Below are 13,226 nucleotides of genomic sequence, written 5' to 3' on the forward strand. Positions count from 1 at the left end.
CATGCTTCAGCCTCTTGCAGTGGGACTTCAGCTTTCTGCCCTGGGCCCCAACAAGTCTATCACTGGTCCTGCTTGGTGGACCCCCTGAAACCTGCTTGCGTCCCCCTCAGGGGGCCCCAGACCCCTGGTTGAGAACCACTGTGCTAAAGGTTCTAAACAGAATATAGACATGATGACTCTTTAATTGCTTCCAGTACCATAGCTAAGAATATGAATTCTGAAAGTAGAAAAGGGGACTCTAACATCAGCAACAAAAATGCCAAGATTATACGAATGGTAAAAGAAGAACGGAAGAATGCATGATAATGTAGTAAATGGATAGTAACAATAAGAAAAAGGAAGTAGCAGCTAAGTATGTATGGCTGCAGAGTGAGCACAGTGCAAAGCACTGATTGCACAAGGACATGAAGCAATGCACTTATCTATCAGGAATTGTCTTGATGAGCTACAAAACCACCCTTGAGGAAACTTACATGCAGTGGAATGTGAAAGAGCATGCTCCTGTGTAGTTCTATAACTCCTGGCCTTCATGGACGCAGAAGAAACAAAGGATGAAAATTCAGCGGTCTGTTGTAGTGAAGCAGACTGGGTATCGAGCAGCCCAGTATTCAATGGCCATCAACTCAGAGTAGTACAGAATTTTGTAACAGGGCACTTACACTAAGTATTAGGTGAAGAGATGAGTCCTGTTTGAGAAAGAGCAACATGGAAAACCAAACTGAGATGGACTGAATCTTAGGGTGGAGGGCATCAGAATGCAGCATATGGAAGTAAGGTCTTTTTTGATCTATAACATAGTTCTACTGCAGCAGTGCTTGTCTAATGCAGCAACAAGCCAGGACAGGATATAACATAATGGGTGTAGGGATCATTTCTGTGACCTTCAGTGATGAAGTCTCATCCACTTAACTATTAGGAGCTAGTGCAAATCTATGACATCAAAAGGCACAGCTGCTCAGAATGTAGCTTCAGACAATCAATCCAAATCTCTTGTTAGATCAATGCAACTACTGTATAGCTCTTCCTTTATTAAGCTGGGTGCATGCCGGTAACTTGCTTGAAACTATTTGTCTCTGATAATGGGCCCAAAAAATGTACAATTTATGCCAGAAAAGCTTTTTTTGTGTAGGGCATGCAAACTCAGCCCTTTTTCCAGTTAATGAAGAAGCAAAAAAATTGAACAGAAATGTGCCAACATTGGTTTAATTTTGTATCATGCTACACTGTAAATAGGCCAATTAATAGTAGCAAAATAATAATACACCTTTTACAATTTTCATTTCTTTAACTCAGCAACACACCAAAATTAATGCCATTACTTTATCTGTCAAAAACTGATGTTCAAATATTATAATTAAAGATAAATCAAACTATGGTATAGATGTAAGCTAACCTAGAGTTTAATTTTGAGAACTCTTATAAACATATCAGGAAGTCTTAAACTTTCCCCTTAAATTATACTGAATCTTTAAATATTTGCCAATTAGCATAATAAGCTCCCATAAGATGGATCCTAACATCAGGACTTCTACTTTTTGAACACTAGGTTAATTCACCACTGTGTTGCTCCCGTTCTAATGGAATCACACCAGCCCAGAAATGAAACAACACAGTGGTGAGTCAGGCCCGTTATTTTTTAATGTATGCCTTTACTTCCCTATTTAACAATGATCCAAAACATTAAATTTGTATTACCTCTATTTTTAATTCCAGCATAACACTAGGGTCTAACAGGAGATACTAGCACACCATGGTTTCACACTACACGCTCAAGGGGATTTTAGTTTTAAATGATCTCAGCTGTATACAGTGACTGCTAATTTTCTCTCTCTTATTTCATTCCATTGTGTTCACAGCATGGTTTTCATATCCTGGCCAGCTCCCTAACTGTAAAATCCATTTATACTGGCAGGGTTATTTTCTTTGGAGATGAGGTAGAGTATTCCTTGAAGGAAAAAAAACTAATTATTAACAGGGGTTAAAAAAAACAGCTTAGGCAGCAGTAAAGAGTAGCTCGTTGGCTTTATGGAACTTGTAGTAGATGAATTCAGTCTTCAACAAACAGTGCTGTAAGTAGCAATAGAGAGAATGCCTTTAAATAGTGGGTTTGACTGAGTGACCCTGCAAGCCAAGTATACAAAACCACAAACCAGATCTGTGCCACAAATTTTGGTTTAGATAAGATTTTGCTACACCAGTCCCGTTGTAGACTGATTCACTAGCCACTATTGTAATGGTTCTAGAACAGGGGTTCCCAAACTAGTTCCGCCGTTTGTGCAGGGAAAGCCCCTGGCGGGCCGGGCCGCTTTGTTTACCTGCCGCGTCCGCAGGTTCAGCTGATCGTGACTCCCAGTGGCCGCGGTTCTCTGCTCCAGGCCAATGGGAGCTGCTGGAAGCAGCACAGGCTGAGGGACATACTGGCCGCCGCTTCCAGTGGCTCCCATTGGCCCAGAGCAGTGAACCACGGCCACTGGGAGCCGCGATGGGCCGAACCTGCGGATGTGGCAGGTAAACAAACCAGCCCAGCCCGCCACGGGCTTTCCCTGCACAAGCGGTGGAACAAGTTTGGGAATCACTGTTCTAGAAGATGTGGTCTACTAGAGGGTGATGACAGAGGAACATGTCAAGAGCACAAATGAAAAATTGGAGGTTGAAGATAAAAGGAGCAGATTGGGGTTCTACAGCACCCATGTAAAGTTAAAGCCAGATGTGGCCTGAGAGAACCATGCTCTGAACATCAGACTGGTGCACTTGGTCCATGGCCTCTCTGTGGAAAAATAACTTAGGATTCAAATGAAAAACGAAAATTAAGCAATGTGCACTTGTCTAAAGTTATACGGTCTTAAACAAGTACAGCTGTTCTTATAGCTTGACAGCAGCGCATTTGTTTGTGCATGCTGGAGGCCTGTATTGTATTCCCACTAATGACCTCTCCCCATAAATTAATTTATTGAGTGTGCATCTTGTGATGTCTGTACAGAGATTTGTGACAGCTTCCAGTTGTGTAGATGTAAAAACAGTTACATTTCAGAAAGTTGGCTGCTGTGATAACAGCACAGGGTTTACATTAATTCAGTTTCCACTTTCCTTCCTGACTGGTAGATTGTCCTCTGATGCTAGCAGTCCGATGGGTGACTACAGAAGATGCTAGCAGTCCGATGGGTGACTACAGAAACGCAGCAGTATTCATTGGAATGGACAAAACGCATCCTTTGGTGACAAAAGCCAACATGTTTAAATGAATCTTTAAAAATGAAAAATGAGGTGAGTTCAGCAGTGAGAGGAGTAAGTGTACAAGCATTACACCTCTGAAGGCTGTAGCTTAAATTAGGAATAAATGAGAATGGGCTGTGGGTCTCTGCTTAGTCCCCTTTTATGAACATCACAAAAATCACTGCATAATCCAACTTCCTCTGCACAGGAGAAACCTAGGACTAGAAGAGGAAGTGCTGCATGTCAGGGTTCAAGGCACTCTGAGAGTTGGGGGAAAACTCTGACTGGAATCACAGGAACTGCAGTAGGTCAGGCTTTGTGTGCACTGGAACTACAGGAGAGGGAAAACTGCCAGCTCAGATTCAGATGCACTAGTAGTGGTGTTGATTGGGAAAGTTTAAGATCCTACTCCCGCCTTCCCCCCACACACACACACACACGCCTCCCCCTCCAGGCAGTGTTACTCCTTTATTGTTGTGAGCACCAGACTCCAAAATAAAATATATGGAAAGGAAGGCACTGGCAATCGTAAAGATAAAATCACTGCAGACAATCATACAGTTACCTGCATAAGCAGACACTAATGGTTCTAGAGGATACTAAAATAAACAAATTTACAACTGAATTGCAGAACAAATAAGGTCACAGAGTTTCTCATCAGTGAGAGGTGTAAAACCAGTATTCTATCATCCACCTTCTCGACACATTTTGCATTGAGACTCTTAAACCTGCCAGGGTCACAATACCCTTGTCACAGGCCCCATGATTGAAACATGATTGTGTCAGAGCTGGTGCTCCCAGCAGAGCCTATTAAAGGGGTGGACCTGCACCTGGGCTATAAAGGGTCAGAGGAGAGGGAGTTCAGTGACAGCAAGGCTAGAAGGGGAACTGCAGAGTGAAGCTGCAGGGAGAGAGCGCCTCCTGCAATACTCCTTGAAGAAGGCAAAGAAGGCGGGCCCAACCTAGCATCTTCTCCAGCTGCTCAGGCAGCCGGAAGGGACAGTACCTCAGGGAGGAGAGGCTGTGCCTGCCTTAAGGCTGAGCGGAAGGTTGCTTTGTGGTTGCTTTTTGGAAATTTGTGTTAATAAAGAAACCAGACCTCAAGAATGGTTGTGATTGAATAATCAAAACTGTGTGGAGTTTTGTTTAAGGATCCTGGAAGAAGGGGAAAAAAGAAGCAAGGTATCCCTGACCAGGAGGGGGCATCGGGTGGTAGCCACCCTTTTATAATCATAATCTCAGAAATATGTACAATGAGATAAATCAGTAGTCAATGGCGCGAATGATTGATTTTATTTTCATAAATATAAAATACACCATTACATATTCCATATTTCTGTATTCTCTTTAAACAGAACTTGGGAGCATTGGGGAAGGAAAGATTGGGAAACTGACTAAAAAGCACCTGGAAAATAAACTAAACGCAGCAGTCTAGGTGATCCACTCCTTTTTTAAAATGTAAATGCAAATACCAGAGGCCTATTTAATTCTCAGATCTAGGTATTAGCAGTAATAGTAAGAAATGGGACCAAGTAGTAGGAAGGTTCACAGCCGTCTTATAATGGTTTACAGCTCAGCTGGCAGAATTAGACCTGCCAATCACTGGCTGAGAGTGGGAGCAAGAACATAAGAACGCCATACTGGGTCAGACCAAAGGTCCGTCTAGCCCAGTATCCTGTCTTCCAACAGTGGCCAATGCCTGGTCTCCCAGAGGGAACGAACAGAAAAAGTAATCATCAAGTAATCCATCCTCTGTCGCCCATTCCCAGCTTCTAGCAAACAGACGCTAGGGACACCATCCCTGCCCATCCTGGCTAATAGCCATTCCTCCATGAACTTATCTAGTTCTTTTTTGAACCCTGTTATAGTCTTGGCCTTCACAAAATCCTCTGGCAAGGAGTTCCACAGGTTGACTGTGCGTTGTGTGAAAAAAATATTTCCTTTTGTTTGTTTTAAACCTGCTGCCTATTAATTTCATTTGATGACCCCTAGTTCTTGTGTTATGAGAGGGAGTAAATAACACTTCCTTATTTACTTTCTCCACACCAGTCATGATTTTCTAGACCAAGAATATAAAGAATATTTCATTCTTTCATATCATCACTGCAGAATATCATGTTCTCCCCAACCCAGAGCCCACTATTTTTGCCCCATATCAGCAGAAGTTGCCAGAGTGAGGCAGATGTGTGACCTTTCCACTGGAAAAAAAACCAATTACTTGTTTTCTTATTCTTCTGTGCAGGAGTCTCTGCAAGTCCTTAACTGAAGTTTCCTTCCTAGCTACACACAGTTAAAATAAACCCTGATACAAATTAGAATTATATTGGTCTCTCAGAACAGTGTGGTATCAACTAATACTTGCACACTGATCTTGTAAAAATTTATGGACTTTCCTGAGCAGAAGAATAGTTAATCTCATCTGTCACTTGCGAGAGCCACGTAGCGAAAGAGTGGGAACTGAGCATATAGCACCAAGTATCTTCCAAGAAAGTAAATCAACCACAATAACACAAATAAATTACAAGACTGAACTCAAAACTGAATAACCCAGGAGTTGTCTGTTCTGACAATGAGCACTTAAGAAGCAATACAGATGGACAGTACAACAGCAAGATCACACCAGATAATGAACTGTTTTTGCAAACATGATGAACTGATTATTTTTGTAAAAGCCATAGATTAAATTCCACTTGGTTTGTAAAATGTTTCTTTTCTGTTATCATCATTAAGGACTTCAGTGCAGAATAAAAGGCGTATATTACTTGTGGATTTGCACCTCCATCTTTTTTATTAGGTGAGAAGCAGGTATTATTCCATGACAAACTGATATCTTTAATAATAATAAATATGAAATAATTGTGAAAATGCACTGCTAAAAACCCATGCCCTGTTACATTTTGCATGTTTTCTATGTCAGAAGTACAGAATGCTTAGTATCTCTCTTGAGCCATGTAGGAAATATTCAGCTTATTCTAAGATAAACATGTAAATCCAAATGATCATAATGGGACCCATAATAAGCACTGAGATTTAAACAATAACTATAACAATGGGTTACTATAACTGCAACTCTTTTCTGAAAAACAATTCTCCTATTTTCTCCAGGCTAATTAGCATGAAAAAGCCAAGACTCCAACATTTCCTTTCGGCACAACAGGGAAGCAAATCATCAGAGCCAGAAGGAAGAAGCTAAGATAATATGAATGATTTTCAAAAGATATTTAGAGCATACACACTCTAAATGATATACATGACTACCAATTAAACACCAGTCAAACTATCTGCATCTAACATCCAATTGCGAATATGTAGAGTGTGCTATCCACACTTAAGTTTAAGTCTGCTAAAGGAATACACTCTCCTCCTTAAATCCAGAGCTTTCTGAAGAGGAATAAATTGCTTACAGGTAAGAAATGGCTATTAACCATTTTAATTTAAATCCTTTATTATTGCTACTACAAACACTTAAAATTAGGTACCAAAAAAGAAAAAGTTTTGTGAAACCTTCTGAAACAGATTTTCAATTGGAGACACAATCTGAACAATGATTTGCTTCAGTGATTATCTTAATTAAACTGCTGTTTACATGAGCAAAGTTGATTTATTTCAGTATTGCTTAGCATCATTACACCATCCATTTAATTGTGCAAATTTCCTTTAGATCAAATCACCCACTCCACCTCAAAAAGTTATGAAATGCATGTGAACCACAAAGAGCAAACTTGGAGCAAATGTAACTGTAGGAAACATTGTAATATAGTAGGATGTGTTTTACATCACAAGATATAAAAGACTAATACTACGTCACAAGACTATCGGTCTAGACCAGCATTTCCCAAACTGTGCTCTGCGGAACACTGGTATTCCGCACAATGTGAATAGGTGTTCCGTGAAAGAATCGTAATTTAAAAAAAGGGTCTTGAACTTGATTTTTGTACTACTTTATACACACTTTCCAGTTAGAAATTGTTAGTTCAAGTTATTTTAAATTTGTATTTTTGCTTTATATTTTATTTTATAAAACATATTTGAGCATAAGTAACAATTTTCTATTTGAAAAACCAAACGACTACAAAATAATATTATAAGTGTTCTGTAAATATATACCAGATGTTCCGTGGCCAAAAAAGTTTGGGAAACGCTGGTCTAGATGATTTCAGAGTAGCAGCCATGTTAGTCTGTATCTGCAAAAAGAACAGGAGGACTTGTGGCTCCTTAGAGACTAACAAATTTATTAGAGCATAAGCTTTCATGGGCTACAGCCCACTTCATCAGATGCATAGAATGGAACATATAGTAAAAAGATATATATATACACATACAGAGAAGTTGGAAGTTTCCATACAAACTGTAAGAGGCTAATTAGTTAAGATGATCTATTATCAGCAGGAGAAAAAAACTTTTATAGTGATAATCAAGATGGTTCATTAGACAGTTGACAAGAAGGTGTGAGGATACTTAACTTAGGGAAATAGATTCAGTACGTGTAATGACCCAGCCACTCCCAGTCTCTATTCAAACCCAAGTTAATGGTATCTAGTTTGCATATTAATTCAAACTCAGCAGTTTCTCGTTGGAGTCTCATTGAATACCATTGTATGCTAACCATGACCACCAAGAAGGACATACGTCTTTTTATTTTACATTCAATTCCGCATTAATCTTGACAAGAAAATACGCTCATGATCTGATAGTAGAATACTGGCTATTAACGGTGCTGAGATAAAGATTTTCAGCAGATCTTAAGTTTGGGAACAAAATAACTACAGTTGCTGATTAATAAATGAAACCTGGAAAACACATTACTTTATAGTGTAGTTCTGAAATCAGAAGTGCATAGAGGTTCAAATCAGAAATTAGGAGGACAGTGCATTTATTGGCCATTCATTCAGTAAATATTCATGCTGCAAGAAAACAGACAAGTTTTCAATGATGTTATTCAACAGATTTGTCGAGAGTTCCAAATACAGGCTCTCCAAGGAACAAACTTTGCCCCCAAGTTATTGGGCTTAATGCCAAAATTACTGGGTAAGATTCTGTGGCTGATGTTCTGCAGCAGATCAGACTAGATGATCATAATGGTCCATTCAAGCCTTAATATCTATTAAAACAATACTACAGCACAAAATGAAACTCACTGAATAGTGGATTCATTAATGTTTTATTTACTTCCTTTTACTTATTGTGAGTGAACCTCCAGTTCTGAATTAAGAATGCCTAACGAAAGGAGAATTAGGGCTGGAGATGAAAGCTACGGCAAGAAGAAAACCTAAATTTTGGCTCATGGGAATTTATTTGATAATGTCTAAAAAAGAGGATTTTTCTGTAGTCTTTAACAATGCATTTTTTTCAGTTGGACCCATTTTTTAAAATGAGGAGAGCAAAAAGGAAACGAGCAATGAAAACATGTATTTAGTTAGCTGCCTTTTTGCTTTAGTTCTCATAAGAGCTATCCTAGGCTCTTGTATGTAAACTACTGAGCAAAAAACTGCATATACTGGCTAGAGTTATAGGGTATGCTGAAGGAAACTTCCCAGATGAACCTCATGGAGTTGGCTCTGAATTCTCCGCTGCGGGATACGGAGGGATTTTGTCTCCAGGCAAGAGGCATAGAGTCCCAAACCGGAAGAGATTGGGGATTCAAAGGAGATAGGAAGTTCCAATCTTGTAGATTCTGCACCCTCAGAATAGTATACCTCTCTTGCCCAAATAGATCTCTCTCAGGAAATTTTGCTATGATTGGTTCCTCTGCAGGCAACTGGCCCTTAACAAAGAATACAGACACAAGGAGGAAGTTAATGCAGCAAAAAAGAGCATTAACTTGTACAAGGTTATCTGCCAGTGCTAGACAGGAACATACTGCAGACAGTGGGAATCTCATGCCTCCTTTCCAGCTCAGGACATACTTCAAAAATACTCAGCCCATCAACATTGTTTTGATAAGAAAGAAGGGCTTCCATGGGCTTGGGGGAAGAAAGGGAGAATGCCATGTTGGTTCTGCTCTTCCCTTCCACTCTGTTTTGCGTCTGTGTAACCTCACATCATTGGGCAGCACAGGACCACTCTCAATACTACACTAAAAGAACTCTGTTTCTCTATTATTCAGTGGGCTACAGAGCTCCCGATCATGCAAACAAACACTTCTGCATACACTTAATTGTAAGTACGAGTGGTCCCATTGAAATCAATTGGGCTACTTTGAGACATAAAAATTATGCAGATGTACAAGTATTTGCAGGGACAGGGCAAACACTGTAAAGGGCTATAATGCTAATCAAATGCCAAATTCAGTACACATAGCAAATATAGTCCACAGATGCATTTAGTGGTCCTCATTGAGCTGATCTGTATCACTGTAAATTTTCAATGACTTCTTATTGGCATTGCCAAAATAATTATTGGCTCTTAGTGGACCTGAAGGCTCTGACTGTTGCGGGAGATAATCAGATGTACAGCATAATAAATGCACTGCTTTGATTTTGCTTAACTCGCACTTTCAATGTAATATATCACTTCACAGGGGAAAAAAAATCAAAGCTCCATAAAGAGTAAAAACTAAAGAAAAAATTAAACTACAGAATATATATGACCTATTAATTTTGCCTGATAATGAAGTATTTTTGGATGATTTCTAAAACTCACTTTCATTTTGATGCTTCATTTATTTTAATCTAGGAGATAATTAGAGGGAAATCAAATCCATCCCCAAAGCAGAATAGTCACCTGTCTAAGATGACATTCATTTGCAGCTTGCGATTTCTTTCTAAATTTTTTCCCATGTGTTCAAACTGAGTGTTACATACACTGCCAAATTTCATTTAAATCAATGTCCATTAACAACTTATCACTAAAAATAAACTGGAGGATGTTTGATGCATGGTTGGTTTTCAGAACATGACTTCTTTATGTTATTTTACTGGTCTTAATGGGCCTGATTCAGTTCTAACCATGCAACCAATAAGAACTGGAATAACAATAATATTGCAATCGATACATATAATATTTTGCTTAGTCCTCTGTGTCTTTAGCTGGTTATTTAGCTATAATCTTTAAGCTGGACCCTTACAAAGAAGGAATTTGTGTGGAAAGGGGAAACAGGCACATTTTAGCACTCACTGAAATCCAGCTGAAATGGGTGAGAGAGGAGAGGCACAAAATGAAAACGCTATAAAACATTTTCTAAGAAAACAACCCAGAGGTATTTGGTGCTTGAGTCCTATCACGCTAAAGTTCTGCACTTTATTGTTACACTAGTATAATTGTTGGTAAAGGGTATCAGAATCATATAATATTGTTACACTAGTATAAAATTGGTAAAGGGTATCGGAATCAAGCCCTTGACCTTTGTATATAGTGAAGTTTGCACTATGGCCCACAGCCCCCACCAGAATCTACATCCAGTCAACCACCTTAAAGTCCCCTGAATGTTTTGAGTACAATTCTGCTCCACCTTTGATTGACTACCCATTCCCCACTAGGCAACTGACTATTTTCCGGACATACTAGCACATGACTCCAAAAGCTTTTGTAGACTTTAAACAAAATTAACCCTTGTTGCACATTTTCAGTGACAGTCAACCCTTGAGTGAATCCTCCTGGAAGAGGCACTCTGGCAGGAGCATGCCATCGTCAGTACAAGAGACGGTATTTACAAAGAGGAGGGATAAATCGTATCTTGATGCAAGGAGAGCTGTTGCACCTGAATTGCTATCCATTCAGACGAAAATATAACACATTCTAAGAACTCAGCTCAGACATGGCAAAGACCTCCCTGAGAAGCACTGAACAAGACTGTCTTGTGCTGATGATACCAAGATACCTAGTAACAAGATCATCTGTAACCAGATTATCTTGAGAAAAGCTATGTCACTGATGAATTCACGCTGTGATGAGACAGTGGTTTATCTCATCACAAGATAATCCTATTATAAATTATTTTGCAGTGAAAATGTGCCATAAAAGATGCTCAATGGGTGAGTATTCCAAGCACATACTGGAGTGCTTCACTAACTTCCTTATTTGTAACCATATGCTGCACCTTGCATCCCATACTTAAATATAGTTAATGAATGCATGGGATAATGGCTGAATAAATATAAAGGAGGCATAGCTTAATTACAGGAATAGAAAATAAGATCCACTTTGCAGATCTCAGTGTTGAAGTACTCTTACTAAGGGTTAAAATTAAATATAGTTAAGATCAGAGAAAGATTGCTAGGTAATCAGTCAGCATATATACTGGCTGCTACAACAAATAAATGTAAAAAACACTACATTTGAAAAAAATTAGCTGATTTTGTCAAAAATCATGCCTTGATTGCATGCTCCTTAGCAAGCAGAAGATAAAACTTTCCAACTGTATATGAACCCCTCCCCCCCACACATATACACAATTCTACTTTTCCTGCTCTTTCTTTCAGCACAAGGATAGCAAAATTGTCCTTGAACTCATCATAGAATATGAATAACCAATTTAAGCTTTCTGCTAAGTGACAAGAGAAGAAAGGCAGACATTTTAGAGTAGAGACAGACCCATAGGCAAAGGTTCCTTAGTGAAACACCATTTTCCCCTTTCTTGGCTCCAAGAGATTGCTTAAAAACAAGGTGTTTCATTAAAACAGAAAGCATTTCTGCTTTCTCTTCTTAATCTTGTCCCACCACTGCCACTTCTGTGCAGGCTGTTTTACTGTTCCTCCAATGTAAGTCTCATTCCCAGATCAGCTCCAACTTTAAAATACAGTAGTAAGTATTACTAGTTACTGACTGACTATTGTGCTTTAGAATGATTATGTTTATTGTCACAGAATAAGGAAACAATTTTTACATGCAATTTCTACCTATTTCAGCTCAGATGGGGAAAAGTCATTCCTCAACAGAGCATTGTGTGACTTTCAAAGCAAATGTATATACAAATCTGCATTTCCTGACTTTGTGAGTCAAAAATGATGCTTGGGAACCAAAATTTATGGATTAGTAGATCACTGGCACTAATGATGGATCAATTTATTAGAATAAAAGTGCTCAAAAACTACTAGGATGAGTATGCAATAAGGAGCTATGCACAGGTAGTTAGATCTGATCTCACTAGATCACACTATAGTTCTTTAGAAAAGCATGAACAACTCTGAAAGCAAGGTTTTAAAACCCAAAAGCTTTTGAGCATTACTTTTAGGATTATTGGTAGGCACTACTGACAAACAGAAGTCAAGTCAGTAAACTTACTGATTATCTTTTCTCTTCTTTTTGTGCGGGTCCATTAGACGAAGGGTATCTCTGATGACAGCTACTTTTATTTCTTCATCAACGGGGCTCGGGACATTTTCAAACACTCCTGGAGAAAGCTTTAATTTGCAAAGGATACAATTGTTCAGTGTAGAACTGCTGCTATTTATTACGTAGCTGCTCAAGTGTTATTCATATCCCTTAGATCATAAATATACAATGACAGAGCATAGAAGTCTTCAGTAAAGAATAAAAATTATCTGTTAACATATACAAAATGACACTATGGAAATTTTAGTCAAGTCACCTAAATACATTGAAAAAAAGATCATTGCCGTCAATGTTACCATTTATATACACAAACATGAAAAATGGTTAATATTCACCCAAATATAATTAACTCAACTGCCAGGATGTGGAATAAGTACATTTCTGACAAAGATGATGGAGAGCTTTCAAAATTCCAATAAGTCATGTTTCAAGAGTATCAGATTAGCAATGATTACAAAGCCAAATATTACAAAAAGCCTTACAGGTTTCATATTAGCCAACAGCTTCCATCTTTCAAAAACACAAAAAGACCAAAAAAACCAACCCCCAAACAATTACATTCTAATATCATGTCAGGCTGGAAGGTCTTACCTCTTGCTCATGTTCTATTCTCATGCTGGGGTTTGCATTTACTTCAAGTAACACAGGCTTCAAATTTTTCATTAGGAGAATGTCAAATCCTAAAATCTGTGCATAACGCAACACAACATTACTTTTACTCGCTGTGATTTCTTTTAGAG

The 13,226-nt window shown here is 38.7% G+C and overlaps 1 protein-coding gene across 3 annotated transcripts in view; it reads right to left on the bottom strand.

The window, feature by feature from the left end:
- The window catches only part of TTLL11 (tubulin tyrosine ligase like 11), a 112,990-nt gene that overhangs the window by 61,523 nt on the left and 38,241 nt on the right, over positions 1-13,226 (bottom strand). For all 3 annotated transcript variants that reach the window (XM_077836001.1, XM_077836000.1, XM_077835999.1), the window contains exons 5-6: positions 13,078-13,173; positions 12,436-12,554 (exon numbers count right to left, since the gene is read on the bottom strand). In XM_077836001.1, the coding sequence (XP_077692127.1) occupies positions 12,436-12,554; positions 13,078-13,173 (215 nt within the window). The remainder of the gene's footprint in view (positions 1-12,435; positions 12,555-13,077; positions 13,174-13,226) is intronic.

The sequence above is a fragment of the Eretmochelys imbricata genome, chromosome 16, assembly GCF_965152235.1.
Source record: "Eretmochelys imbricata isolate rEreImb1 chromosome 16, rEreImb1.hap1, whole genome shotgun sequence".
Classification (NCBI taxonomy): Eukaryota; Metazoa; Chordata; order Testudines; family Cheloniidae; genus Eretmochelys; species Eretmochelys imbricata.